The 14,495-nt window shown below is 33.5% G+C and overlaps 1 protein-coding gene across 1 annotated transcript; it reads right to left on the bottom strand.

Moving 5' to 3' along the window:
- On the bottom strand, positions 1–14,450 carry LOC140060783 (nuclear pore complex protein Nup133-like). The gene is made up of 33 exons (XM_072107128.1): positions 14,272–14,450; positions 13,748–13,875; positions 13,508–13,611; positions 13,079–13,300; positions 12,525–12,596; positions 12,213–12,305; positions 11,956–12,069; positions 11,613–11,663; positions 10,724–10,776; positions 10,531–10,598; positions 9,944–10,026; positions 9,727–9,820; positions 9,371–9,439; positions 8,788–8,866; positions 8,481–8,526; positions 8,087–8,197; positions 7,548–7,707; positions 7,331–7,440; positions 6,942–7,048; positions 6,232–6,334; positions 5,897–6,019; positions 5,625–5,768; positions 5,014–5,230; positions 4,550–4,683; positions 4,412–4,451; positions 4,109–4,227; positions 3,916–3,975; positions 3,712–3,778; positions 3,426–3,487; positions 1,685–1,741; positions 1,219–1,361; positions 883–968; positions 1–621 (listed from the first exon to the last, which is right to left on the bottom strand). The coding sequence occupies exons 1-33, from the start codon at positions 14,409–14,411 to the stop codon at positions 479–481; spliced, it is 3,402 nt and encodes a 1,133-aa protein (XP_071963229.1). The 5' UTR covers positions 14,412–14,450; the 3' UTR covers positions 1–478.
- Between the last annotated feature and the right edge of the window lie 45 nt (positions 14,451–14,495).

Genomic DNA, 14,495 nt, shown 5'->3' with positions numbered 1-14,495 from the left:
TTATTACAAAAAAAACATCATATTTTACTTATCATTCATATATGGGATAGAAATATAAAGACCCCACTGTAAAAGAATTGCTCATCAATGACCCGATCGATCGAAATAGATGCATCACAGAAGCAAAACGAAAATATCAATCCGTGCACGATGCATGCTGGTATTTATAGCAGGCTGCTTAAATATCAATCCGTGCACGATGCATGCTGGTATTTATAGCAGGCTGCTTAAATTATAAGAATCTGCCTATCTGCAATTATATAAATTGTTACCGTTTAAAGATGAAAAATTATCGCAATATACCCATATAGTATTTATGTTTACATAAAATGCAGTTTGTAAATGATCAAAACAAAGTAGGGAAAGTGTCTTTAAATATGTCGGAGTTCAAATTCTGTAAGGTTTAGTTGAAAAAACCTAGAAAAAGTTAGAGTTAATTCATGGACTATGTCTTTGGAGTTGTTCAAAACTTGCTTTGTCATGGACTTTGTCTTTGGAGTTGTTCAAAACTTGCTTTGATCAAAAACTGAAACTGTCTGTTGTCATGTAAGCCATCCAGTTGATGGCAGGACAGCAGTGTGTCGACGTCTGGAAGAAGTTCTTCATCGGCGTTGGTCATCCCTGTGAAGAGTTTGAAAAAAAAAATGTGTAAAGCTTTGTCTACACTATCAAACTGACAAAAAATGTGATGTGCCAAATATGGACATAATGATGACATATCACTAACCATATTTGGGTTTATCACTAGTTTAACTCTGCAGCTCTTTGGTCAATATTCACAACTTATCAAAGGGAAACACGACCAGCAGAAATTGGAAATGGAAATGTCTTAGATTTAGAGCGCCATTCCATGACGAATAGTTCTCTAATAATTAAGTTTACCTTCTGCATGTGCCATTTCGAGTGTCTTGAAGAAAATAGTTTCTTTACATTTTGAGATTGGGTCGATGCCTTCTACTCCTGACCAGCTATGGAAAAAAAATTAATATTTATACAAATTTCTCTCAAAATTCTGCCAATCATTTTACAAAATGTTGTAATTGTTTGTGCCATAATTTGTTTTTACTACATAGAACCATTCACACTATGCCATTCCGGGTCTCATACAAAACAAGCATGTGTGATCAGAGTTTTCTACAGCCAGCTGAATCTATAAGCTCAGTGCGAACTGAACTTTTAAAAAGTCTAACGGTTTAAAATGTCATTGTGTAAACTCACTTGTCCTTTAATATTGCTGAGCACCATATGTTGAGTTTCAGCGTATCGTAGGCAGGGTCATCTTGTGACACGAACTGCAACAGGTCAAGGGCTTTCTTGAAATCATATTCATTCGCATCACTGTTGGCATCACTAGTATAAAGCTATATGAAATAAAAGAAAAAGAATGTCCAGAACTCAACCAAAGGGAAACTTTTACACTTCATGAGGTTAACCTTCTTCTTACCTATTCTACACTAGCAAGATTGTGTTCGATTGCCACTCTTTAAAGAAGTTTGTGCTTAGGCCTACTGGAGGTTGTCTATTTGAAAATTAGCAAATTTTTGTTTGCAAACACTGAGAAGAAGGTTGTCCATTTGAGAAGTCTAAAGCTCTGTCTGCACTATCAAAAAAAGTGTGATGTGCCCAATATGGTCATCATCATGTCCATATATAGCCAATTCAAAATGGAAAATTTAAAATTTACCTGAATGAGATTGGCAGGTTCTAACGGCGGCATATCATTCAGCTCCATGTTAAGATTCTGCCAAAAAAACAATTTTGAATTTCACAAAATAGAGGAAAATTGATATTGATACAATTTAAAGGGGGGTTCCGGGTTTAAAATGAATAGTAAAAAATGTAAAATATATTTGTTTGTCTCTTGAACGGTGAAAGTTTCAATTTATATAAGCGCCCAGTGAAGCAGAACGAAGGCTGTGAAATCAGGCCAGATTACAAGTGCAGCTACGGCAAAATCACACTGTGGTTACAAAATAGGAAATTTGTGAAATGGTCCATCTTCCGACGACTCGTTATCATAAACCATATCAATTACTTTTGTAAAATTATACTTATCTGATGTAATTTTAGTCGGTCTTCCCATTTATAAAGTCAATTTTTTATGAAAATTCATCAAAACAGTGAAAAATTAGATATATTTGCACTTTACGTTTGCCGATTTTCGCACCGACTTAGGGAAAAATCAAAATCAATGAAGCGTAACGTATACTGTACATTCCTGCTGAGGATCGAGCGAGACGAAAATACACGTGCTCTCTCTGCTGCCCATGCCTGGCATCGTCACGTGATAAGCAGATACAACAATACCAAACTGGTCGGGTCGAGATACCCCGTCTATAATCACAACATGAACGATGTACAGTATTTGATTGAAGGTCGACTTGACCTACCGGAATGGTATAGATAATATAGCTCGAATGAGAGAGTTGGAATATTTGTGTAGTGCAGCCTATATAGTAAAAGGCCTGGTAGTATCAATTCGCATAGGGTCTACTACACTAGCTAGCTCAATTTTTAACTGGGCCGGATCGGCTAGGTCTCCTTCCTACTACCTGGTCTACTTGCTTGATGCATGAGTATCCGCTTTTTTGGAGAGTAAACTAAGCCTATTTTATTTTAGGCCTACTTAGACGATCGGGACACCATACGTGTGGACGGCAATCGGACCTTGTTTTGCTTCAATATTTACAGCCGATTTTGTAGAACGTTTTAGGTTTAGATTGTTTAGGAGTTTGGTTGATAGGATGGGTTTTGTTATTTATGGGCCAATCGTCTAGTAGTAGGCTAGCTAGGCCCATGGGCCCCATTGTTTTAACGTAGCCATCGTGGCATGAAATCCCTAGTCAGAATGGCTCTCGCCCATATTATTATTAGGCTAGGCCTAGAGTAGTATTGTACGTGAAGCCGATAATACGATCTGTACTATAGAGGTATAAAAATAGTATAATTTATGACTCCGTATCTGTACTAAATTTTGTATTTCATTAAATGTCAAATAAATATATGCTACTACTGTTATTATTACACTTTAGGCCTAGCTTAGAAAATCTACAAAAAATGTATTTCACAATGATCGGGTAGTCGTCGTTTGACAGGGGAGAGAGATGTAAATTAGTTGACAAACACAACGTACATGACGTCGCGAGTTTGGAATCCACTGGTGACGTGATTTTGTGAATATCTCATGAATATTAATGAGCTTCCCTAAGCTGCTGAAAAACAGACTTTCCATGAATTTACCCTAAATGTATATGAAATTTAATTTTTTTAATTTCTCGTTATTACTTCTTCATTCTGACATGTCTATATTGTTATAATATTTTTTATTTAATAAATAAACGATATTTAAAACCAATTTTAAACCCAGAATCCCCCTTTAAATATTAATAAAATTAAATCAAAACATTTCACATTCACATTATTACCTGCAAAATTGGCTGTGGTAGCGTCTCCTGATGTAGTATTATGTCCAACTGCGTATTAAGCTCTACAAAAAGAAAAAAAGCATTTAAATTTGTCTATTTTTTTTTTTTATCAACAAGTAGCAAATATCAACACGAAAGCTCTGTCTACACTACCAAACTTATGTCACAAACAATTATGTCCATATATATGGCATGATGATGTCATATCACTACCATATTTGATAGTGTAAACAGAGCTTAAGAAAAACCCTAATATTTCTTTCTTGCAAGAAGCATTTTGACTTACCATCAATGTTCCGCTCAACTGGATCATCACTCGCTAACATGGACAGCTTACTCAGGCTAAGTAGAGTCTAAAATTAGATAAAATATATACAAAATGTAAATACATAGCTAACATTATATTATATATATTGCCTCCACTGACAAAATATTTTTTTTTGCTTTGAGCATTGTAAATAAATGCAAAGTGCTAAAAAAACAGTATCACCTTTTTCTTTGAAAGCGAGTTGACTTCTTCTTGACTAATTCTCCATAAAGTTTCATGTGCCTAAAAGTAGAAGAAAAAACAGGTAAACGGTATACAACTTTTTCTCTAAATTTGAAGGAGCAAAACACAATGTACACACAACTTATAAAACAAATACTCCATCATTTGTTAATCAAATTTGAAGTGTGTATACCTGTGTATAGTCATTGGTGTTAATATGATGTAACCAACTAAGGTTGTCATGTGACTGTAGAAAATCAGCAAGCTCTTGTTGGTGTCCAAATGAATGCGACAATAGTTTGCCTCGTTTGCCTAGAAATTTGAAAAGAAATCTATCTTAATACCTCAATATTTGAGTAATTTTGCTTAAGTCCTCCAAAACAGATATCATGAAGCATGTGTTTTGTAATATAACTGGAATTCTATACAAGTTGTTTTTAAAAACAAGGTTACATTTCAATCCATTTTTCTAAAATGAAATAAAAATAATAAATACCTTGATCCATATAATACTTGAATACAAATTCCGAAAAACCCTAAGAAAAAAAAACCATAAATGTAATTAAACATAAATACTTTAGGTGTAATTGTTCATTGTATATAGATATATAAGGGTGTTTAAAAAAAAACTCACCTTATTTCCAAACTTATTCATATACTTCTGTAACTTTGAATTATCATTAGTAGCTTCACAAAGTCGGACAAGAATTCGGAAATCACAAAATTTCTCAGCTAAAGATGCAGCTTTATCATTTTGACCTAAATCAACTATAGAAAGAAGAAACATACAGTTTATAAAATGTATATCTAACCATTAAAGATATATTGTCCCCCTGAAAAAATAAATCTTAAAAAATGTTTTTTTAATATTCCATTTTAATGTAACATAATAGTTATCTACTTGGACAAAAATTGGATCGAAAAAATGTATTTACCTAAAATAAATGTAAATTAAAGCAAAACATGGTCAAATTGGCTGCCAGACAATGAATTTTTGGTTGAATTTAACCAGTTTCACAACCTCAGACATTTTATAAATCCAGGATATTATTATAACTTGTTTTTGCTTCCAATTTGAGACTTATGATACGGACTTACCTAATGGTGTTATGAGGTTATGCCGTTCTTGTTGATATTTATGCAAGACCTGCTCATACTGGCTGTCATCCTCTCCGACAGACTCCTTGAGGGCGTGCAACTCATCTAGATATCCATTCAGTATCATCTCAATTAACTCTGTCAGTTGTTGAAACAGTGTGTTCTTCTGATGGCTAGTGGTTATCTCTGGAGTGCCTTTGCTTATTGCGATGCCATGCTAGAGAAAAGAAGAAAAGATTATTCATTTTTAAAATTTTTGGCAATTTGATTGGTTAATTACGCATCACATGTCATTTTGAATTAGCCCTATCTAAATGGTGATAATTAATGATCTCTAACGCATGTTCAGCTTTCTGTAAACATTTTGATACTTTTTGCCTAGCTAGACCTAGTCAATAGGCCCAATGTATTCCATGATTTGTTTTAATACGAGCGGCATTTGTTGCGTTGTGCGCTTACAGTCGAAGTGCTAAATCAAACGAACAAGTACGTTAACGCAACTGTTCGCTAAACTACACTGTTTTGCAAATGAGTAAAATGTTGATGTCATCCGTTAAAGTTAACATTTATGTTAAATATAACATATAAGTTCCCTAATATGATGTGCTTACCTGTTGGCTTAGTAATGACCTGACCCCACGTGTGCCTTGTGAAGCTGTCCATGGGAGGCACAGTTGTTCAGCAGCTGTCGTGCCCTCTGATTGGTAGATAAGTGTCTTGGATGACCGGTACTGACAAGCTTTTTGAAGCATACCCTATGAACAAAATAATTATAAAAAATATCATAAAATTACTCTCTTGGGTGAGTTTATCAAGACCGGTCATGTTGTGAAAACTCTCTTAAAATAATTATAGATTAATTTAGAAAAGGTTTGGATCATACCTCAAAGATACTGTTGACTGCCATAATGGTCTGCAGGTGTTGTCCAGGCATGCTTGCTTCAACAGACAGAACTTCCTTCTCATGCTCAAATAGATTCTCAAACAGTTCATTAATTTTTGAGACCTGAACATTTAGAAATTACAAAACAGAATAATGTACAAGAACACACCTCTTAAATGGAATTGTATCAAGTTTAATGGAGGGGAAAGATGTGCAAATTTTAAATTACTTGAGACATGAGACAGGCAACTTAGTTCTGGTGGTAAAGTAAATCATCGTAAAACAGAAATATATATATCAAATGTATATTTATTATGTTTTTTATTAATACAAACCTGTCGATAGAATACATCTTGAACTGTCAATCCAGAGGGCACCCTTGTAGAGCCACGATTTTGAACAACTTTCAATATAGCAGCATCGACTATATTTGGGTGCCTAGTAAAAATTGACAGTAATAACTGACTACATAATACACATCCTATTATGCAAGGTATTCTTTTCCAGAACATCCACTAAATTCCATCATTCTTTCTTTCTCCCTCTCATCCACTAAATTCCATCATTCTTTCTTTCTCCCTCTCATCCACTAAATTCCATCATTCTTTCTTTCTCCCTCTCATCCACTAAATTCCATCATTCTTTCTTTCTCCCTCTCATCCACTAAATTCCATCATTCTTTCTTCCTCCCTCTCATCCACTAAATTCCATCTTTCTCTCTTTCTCCCTCTCATCCACTAAATTCCATCATTCTTTCTTCCTCCCTCTCATCCACTAAATTCCATCATTCTTTCTTCCTCCCTCTCATCCACTAAATTCCATCATTCTTTCTTTCTCCCTCTCATCCACTAAATTCCATTTTTCTCCCTCTCATCCACTAAATTCCATCTTTCTCTCTTTCTCCCTCTCATCCGCTAAATTCCATCTTTCTCCCTCTCATCCACTAAATTCCATCTTTCTCTCTCTCGTCCACTAAATTCCATCATTCTCTCTCCCTCCCTCTCATCCACTAAATTCCATCATTCTCTTCCCTCTTAATACTTACATTGTATGAAGATTCCTTAATGAAATAGCAGCTACTATTTTCTCAGCATGCTCACATAACATCTTGTGGGTGCTCATTGCCTTGTCTCTAGCAATCACAGAATGAAGCTAAGGTATAAAAAAGTGTAAATAGACAAAATGGTCTATAAGCTCTGTCTATACGTACTATCAAACTGTATGTGACAAGAAAATGTGATGTGCCCATATATGGACATGATGATGTCATATTACTACCATATTTGAACACTTTTTTTCTCTAACTAGATTGATACTGTAGAAAGAGCTTAAAAACCTAAGATATTATAAGTACAAAGTTCTTTTGAATTAAGCACAACATTAAAATTGTAATAAAAAAGAAAAATAATGATTAGAATAATTTACATCACCAACCTTATTCCAAATTTTCATGGATTTTAGGAAGTAAATAAACTGATCGTGAACTTTGAGTTTGTCCTCTAATTGATGGAGAATGATTACAGAGCTTATTGTAGAAGACGGATCTGTAAAAAAAAAGTTTTAAGAATGAACATTATGGGTCAAAAACTAGCAACATTTTTTTCTCTGCGAAACGTCGGATTCATGCGAACAAATTTGCTCCTCAGCTTACCTCCTGGCACTGAGTCAGCCCAACGTGGATCAGAAGCTGGAAAGTCATCTATGACATCCTGACTGATCTTGACAACTGTCTGGTCTAATGATGAACTGGCCTGGGGCATCATCTCAAAGATGTTTGGGAAAACCTTCTCCAATAGCGAATCAGCGACTTCCTAAAATGTCATAAAACAAATTAATAAAAAACAAATTGTTTTTCTGTAACTTGTTTTTATTTTATTTATTTTGTTAACACCTAAAAGTAAATACAAAAAAAAAAAAAGATATAAAAATTGCTCTGTCTACACTATCAAATAGTTCGACAAAAAAAGTGTGACGTACCTAATATGGTAGTGATATGACATCATCCTTATCATCATTATGGGCACATCAAAATTGTTGTCACATAAAGTTGATAGTGTAGAGAGAGATTTACAATCTATCACTTTGCACCTACTACTGCATTTTCGCACCAAATAATTCTCTTTAAGGGTTAGGTTGAGATCGCGAAAACTGTAACACCCCAGACTCACCCCTGGTTATTTAACTCCATACCTTTTTGTGACCGCATGCTTGAATGAACACTGCCTTGAGACCTGTGACCTTATCATCAATAGCGTCCCCAATCGGTAGCTCAGAAAATGTAGGCACCGCTGCTATAGATTGCTGAAAGACAACACTTCATTATTTACAAATAATAATAATTATCTAAAAAGAACAGACCTCATAAGTCTGCCATGGTAATCATAGCTAATGCTAATATTTTTTTAATTGACCATCTCCTGCCTAAAGTGCAATTTCTCCAGATTGTTTTAGATACACAAAAACATATCCCCAGAGTAAAATATATTTATCATTACATCCTAATAATAGCCCGATTTGGTTAGCTAAAGGTGAAAAATTGTTCACTATGTAATCAACATAAATATTAAATTTGCGAAAATTTTACCTCAAGTTTGGTACTTGTACTAGCAAATGACTCATCAGGAAGAAAACTAAAAGAACAATTTTTAATAAATTTAGAGGGAAAAAAAACAGTTTGGCAACATTTTCAACTCGTGAAAATATTGACAATTACGTAGAGAAACAGTGTCCGATTGAAAGAGGAAAACCTGGTAGCTAATTTACACATTTAACTAAAATGGCCTAAAACTATCAAAACGCGTTTGGTAAATCGCGAAAAATTTCATACGCGAAAATAATGGCAAATACCGTACAGTACATTAATGCTAAAAGACTGGAGAGTGTTCATATACCTTGATTCGTTAACGTTTGACTTCACGGAAACAAGTCCAAAGTTCTTGGTAAAGAAAACCGGTAACGTTTCGCTAAGACCTGAAAAAGAAAAACCACATTCAGTTAATTCATGTACACAGAATATTTACTCTTTTAGAATAAAATTAGCATAGAGTACAAGGTAGTTAAAAAAACACCACTCAGAGATGTATTGTCCCCCAAAAACTGGAAAAATGAAAATTAATTAAATCAAACTTTTTGCAGTTTTAATAAAGTTAATCACTTCAATAGAAATAATTTAAAAAAAATGTTTTCACTATCAATAATGGCTAAATCCAACAAAAACACACTTGACTATTTTTTGCTTTGAATTACTGTTTTTTCAGGTAAATACTTTTTTTCAGGTCCAATTTTTGGTTAAAATGATAACTATTGTGTGACAAAACAAAACAAATTTAACAAATTATTTTTTCAGGGGGACACTACATCTTTAATATCTTTAAAAAAAGATTTTGTTCTATCAAGTGTTACAATTAGAACTCTCTGCTGACAATCCTTGGCAAAATACATAGAAAGTTATCTAAAATAAAACTATGTACACACCTGCCCCCAGAATACCGTCACCTGGTTGGTTTAAGTCTATCTTGTCAAACACAGGACCACTATCAGTTGCTATAGGAAAAAAAGAGCATAAAATATAAAAACTACAAAAATCATTCAAGTCATTTGTTGGGTCGTATATAATTGTAAAAGTTTGAACGTACATGGTTAGCATATAGAATAGCTATCCGCCAGAACGGACGTGCTTAAATGTGATTAATAGAACACTTGTTTGGCACACGACTACTGTTTTTTATTTGGTATACATCACATTATTTTTAGTGACATTTTCATGTTTTCAGTTGATACTGTGATTGGTTAACATTACAGGCCTAATGTACCACCCAACATACATTTACCTGTATATGTGTACAATACATTGTGGCTGTATATGTATGAGGAGCTACCAGAAATAACAACTTTGTAGATTAAAAATGTTTCTTCATCATCTTCCTGAAATATTTCATAAAATAATCATCATGTTTAATTATAAATTTTAAAACAAATTCAAGAGTATTTCAATATCTTTCTCAGATAAGGGCTTACAGACTGAGGCATTGAGTTAAGTTCACTAACCTTAAATGATATTTGGTATGGGGTAAATGTGAGTGACTGTATGCTGGTTGGTGGTGCATTACTTGAAGACACGTCAATACTCGCTAAAATTACAAAAAGTTGGAGAAAAAACTGTAAAATTATGTTTGGTTTTTAAAATTTAATTTATTAGGACAATCATCATAAAATATACATACAAAGTGATAACATAAATTACTGAAATTACAAAATAAATGCATTAATAAAAGATTTTCCAGGATAGCTCAATTTCCATTGGGATTTCAGCGGTATTCTAGAAATTAAAAGGCTGATAACTTTGAAATATATTTTTTAAGAGAGTTCTTAAAATTGAATATAACATCTTTGTCTCAGTTTAAATAAGCATTTTTTCTTACAGAATAGATTCAGGAAATTATATCTAAAGCTCTGCCTACACTATCAAACTAGTGTGATGTGCCCAAATATGGTAGTAATATGACATCATGTCCATATATGGGCACATCACATTTTTTTGTCACATAAAGTTTGATAGTGTAGACAGAGCTTAATATATCTGGATCAAGAAGAATACAGTTTTGCCCGGGAAATAAAACAAGTAAATTACTCACCGAGAGCAAAGCGTAATACTGATGGAGAAGACTTGCTATAGAATCCACATAATACTGTCAATGTAGTACTGTATAACAATTACAAAAAATACTGGAATGTTAAAACAATAAACGTTCTTTCACACTTTCAAATTCACAGAAATCAACTGAAAAGTGAGACGATTTTTATTTTAAATCTAAACCATGAACTTACTTTGATATGTGGCTATCAATCAACAGTACATGCATGTCAATTTCAGCAGAATCCTGAAAGAAAAAATAAATAAAAATAGAATCTATGTCAATATTCAAAGGAATAAATATATTGTGAAAAAGGTAAAAAAAATATAGAGAGACCATGAAAAATATAGAGAGACCATGAAAAATATAGAGAGACCATGAAAAATATAGAGACCATGAAAAATATAGAGACCATGAAAAATATAGAGAGACCATGAAAAATATAGAGAGACCATGAAAAATATAGAGAGACCATGAAAAATATAGAGAGACCATGAAAAATATAGAGACCATGAAAAATATAGAGAGACCATGAAAAATTGCACAACATATCCAAAGCAGATCTAATTGATTTATGAGAAGTGTATCTTAAGAAAATATTAAAGACAACACCCATTCATGACATTACTGGTACAATTTTAATAGATCTGTCATTAAACTACCACCACCAAAAGCCAATCACCAAAAGCCAATCACCAAAAGCCAATCACCAAAAGCCAATCACCAAAAGCCAATCACCAAAAGCCAATCACCAAAAGCCAATCACCAAAAGCCAATCACCAAAAGCCAATCACCAAAAGCCAATCACCAAAAGCCAATCACCAAAAGCCAATCACCAAAAGCCAATCACCAAAAGCCAATCACCAAAAGCCAATCGCATTCATATGTATAATTCAAATGATCGACGATGACTCTATACTGTAATTTGTGTTTTGATTTTTAATCATTTTCACAGTATTTTAACATTAACCTATTAACCATATTTTATCATTGGCCTATAGCGTTTTTGCACTTTACTGTATTTTTTTTTGCCCTTTAACCTTTAACCTTTAAAGAAAATAGAAAAACAATTTATACTTTACTTTACTCATCTCCTTTAGTAACATCTCTTCAGCATCAACTTCATAAACAATCTAATTGATTAAAAAACAATAATAACATTCATATAAGGCAATTTAAAACTAGGATTCTGTTTAACTTTGAGTAAGCGGTTAAGACCGTGGAACCATAACATCAGCATCGTGATTCCATGTATAATAGACTGATCATTACAGTAGATGGTAAAACATGAAAATAAATTGAATGCTTTTAGCAAAATACATTGCAAAATACACAGAGCGGCAAACAAAGTTTGCACACAACCAAGGTTGTGCTATTTAAGATTTCAGCTCATATTTTGTACTGAGTATAAGTAATAATACTAGCCTTCTCTGTGCCTGGGTGTGATATCAACCATTTCTGTAGGTACTTATTATGTATAACATAGAGTGGTTGCATGTCAGATTCTTGTTCTGTTCCAGCCAAGATACTCCGTACACCCTATCAACCAAAAAGCAATGTAGTTACTTAATTTTAAATACATACAGTTCATGCACCAATCAAACTTCAGAGATGTTTTCATCAGAAAAAAAAAGTACAATTTCCATTTTGTAAGTATTTACGTCAATTCAGAACCAACTTACAGGTGATGAAGATTTCTGTTGTCCGAAGATTAAGGATGAAAACTTGGCGAGCATACCAGAATTCTCACTTAGCCCGTAGCATGCAACAGTATTCTGAAATTAATAAAAGCAAAGATCAATATTGTCGCAGTATTTCACATTTTTATACAGTAGAACTCTTCTTTGGGACTCCCATTAAGTAGCCACTTTCCAATGACTTGATCAAGGGGAAATATTTGTTTTAACACTACAACCAACTCCTATTGTTATACACAATATTAATATGTCATTGCATATTATAAAATATTATTTAATATTCAAATAAAAACATACCTGACCACTTGACGACGAAGGACAGAAGAGGTACAGTTGATTGGTGGTCGTTGCTAAAATAAATCCAAAAGGCTTAGAAGAGAAAAACAGTCATTAGTTTAGTTTACGTAAATGATCTGGACAATTAATAATTTTTCTAGTTACAAAGGACAGAGATAAAGGCATGATACGCTGTGGCAAGTCCTGGACTTTTTAAAAACAGATTGTCCCCAAAAAACATGAAAAATTAATGATTAATAAAATCAGACTTTAAATAGGTTATTTTGCAGTTTTAATAAAATTATTCACTTCTGTAATAAAAAAATAAATAAATAAATATTTCACTTATAAAAGGACAATAAGAAACATTTAATTTTAACCAAAAACCATTGTCTGACAGACAATTTAAGTATTTTTTGCTTAGAATAACATTTTTTCAGGTAAATAAACTTTTTTTTGATCCAGTTTTTGGTCAAACTGTGTATTATGTGACATTAAAATGGCATATTCAACCAAAAAATTAAAAAAAAAAATTTGTAGGGGGACAATATATCTTTAAATTAAGAGGACAATACCTGAACTGAAGTGAGTGAAAATGCCTCTTGTCCGTCCAGATCAGCACTGATCTCAATAAAGGCATCTCCTTTAGCAATGTTAGGCCAGTAGCGGACAACCCCTTCTGGAGAGACCATGATGACAGCAACCTCGATACCATCCGAGCCTACAGCGACACCAGCTAATTTGGCTTGGTGATTTAGTTCACTTGGCGGTAGAGCTAGTTCCTTACAGAAAGTTGCCTTTGTAAGAGAGTGTAAAAACGATTTTAATTTTTAAGAAATAGAAACATTGTGATTATTGAAATGATTTTTTTTCTGCAACACAGCAAGAACGATATCACATAAGAGTGTAATTTCAATACAATTAAAAACATTTATTATTAGTCATAAAAGTTGTACACACGGTACAATATTTTTTATGTTTGCAGAGAGAGCCGTTTTGCATACCTTGGAGAGACTTCTCTGCTCAAAGCACCATATGAACATCTTGCGAGCACAAACCAACCACGCCCATCCTGATGGGTCAACTTTGACGGTAATTCGAGTAGTTCCTATAAAACCAAAATATACACTCAAGGTCAGGTTTCTGCAGTATTTCTAAATCATTTGAGTTACAGCATTCAATTTCTATATATATATTTTTTCTTTGTAAATAAATAATATTATTAATAATGATGTTTATCTTACGATCAGCAAGCGTGAGGGCCTCTGTCACTAGAACCGGCAGCGACGAGCCGTAACTTTCTAGTTTGTTTGATGAACATTCCTCTGCAAGGAAGGATGACTGTAGATATGATCTTCGTGATGCTGCACTTCTACAGTGGAAGGAAAAATACTGATTACTTAAAAATAGTTTTTTGTTGAATATTTTAAATTCCAACAAATAATCAATAAAAATTAAATATAAATAATAATAATCCATGGGCCTAGTAATACTAATTAATAATAGTTTTTCCCTTCGACCAAAAATTATGTTTAAAAAATATTTACCTGAAAAATGCAATTTCAAGAAAAAAAAAAGTAAAGCAATGGGTTTTTGATTCAATTTATTTATATCCCATTAATTCTACTAAAAATTAATTAGCGCCCTCTACCTTTCACTTCAAAACATCTCAACCTCCTAGGAGGCCTACACCTCTCTCTCCCCCGCCTACTACTAGCCGGGCTAAACAGACCTAACCTGCCGACAACGTTACACGACGTAGGCCTACCTTGTACTGACATTTGGCGATGGGAGAAATGACCTTCTACTATTCGTATTAAATATTCCTACACTTCTACGACTAGTCGATCTAGCTGATCTTGCAGATCCAAATGATGAGAAACGCCTTGCATTCCTTGGCGTGCTCATTTTTAGCCGAAAACACTGATTTTTCTATTTGAAAACTACACAACTTGTTTTCTTCTTCGCGCACATTTACGTTCGTTATGGGAA

This window comes from Antedon mediterranea, chromosome 10 (assembly GCF_964355755.1).
Source record: "Antedon mediterranea chromosome 10, ecAntMedi1.1, whole genome shotgun sequence".
Classification (NCBI taxonomy): domain Eukaryota; kingdom Metazoa; phylum Echinodermata; class Crinoidea; order Comatulida; family Antedonidae; genus Antedon; species Antedon mediterranea.
The sequence above is the reverse complement of the archived record's forward strand: the minus strand, read 5'-3'. Positions and strand labels throughout refer to the sequence as shown.

Excerpts from the sequence above, each read along its gene's own strand:
- LOC140060783 (XM_072107128.1), bottom strand. The coding sequence starts at position 14,411 with ATGAGCACGCCAAGGAATGCAAGGCGTTTCTCATCATTTGGATCTGCA. Across the intron at positions 9,440-9,726 it reads TGTATTGTACACATATACAG|CAACTGATAGTGGTCCTGTG; the intron begins GTAAATGTATGT and ends TTTTTCCTATAG. Across the intron at positions 3,779-3,915 it reads ACTCGCTTTCAAAGAAAAAG|ACTCTACTTAGCCTGAGTAA; the intron begins GTGATACTGTTT and ends ATCTAATTTTAG.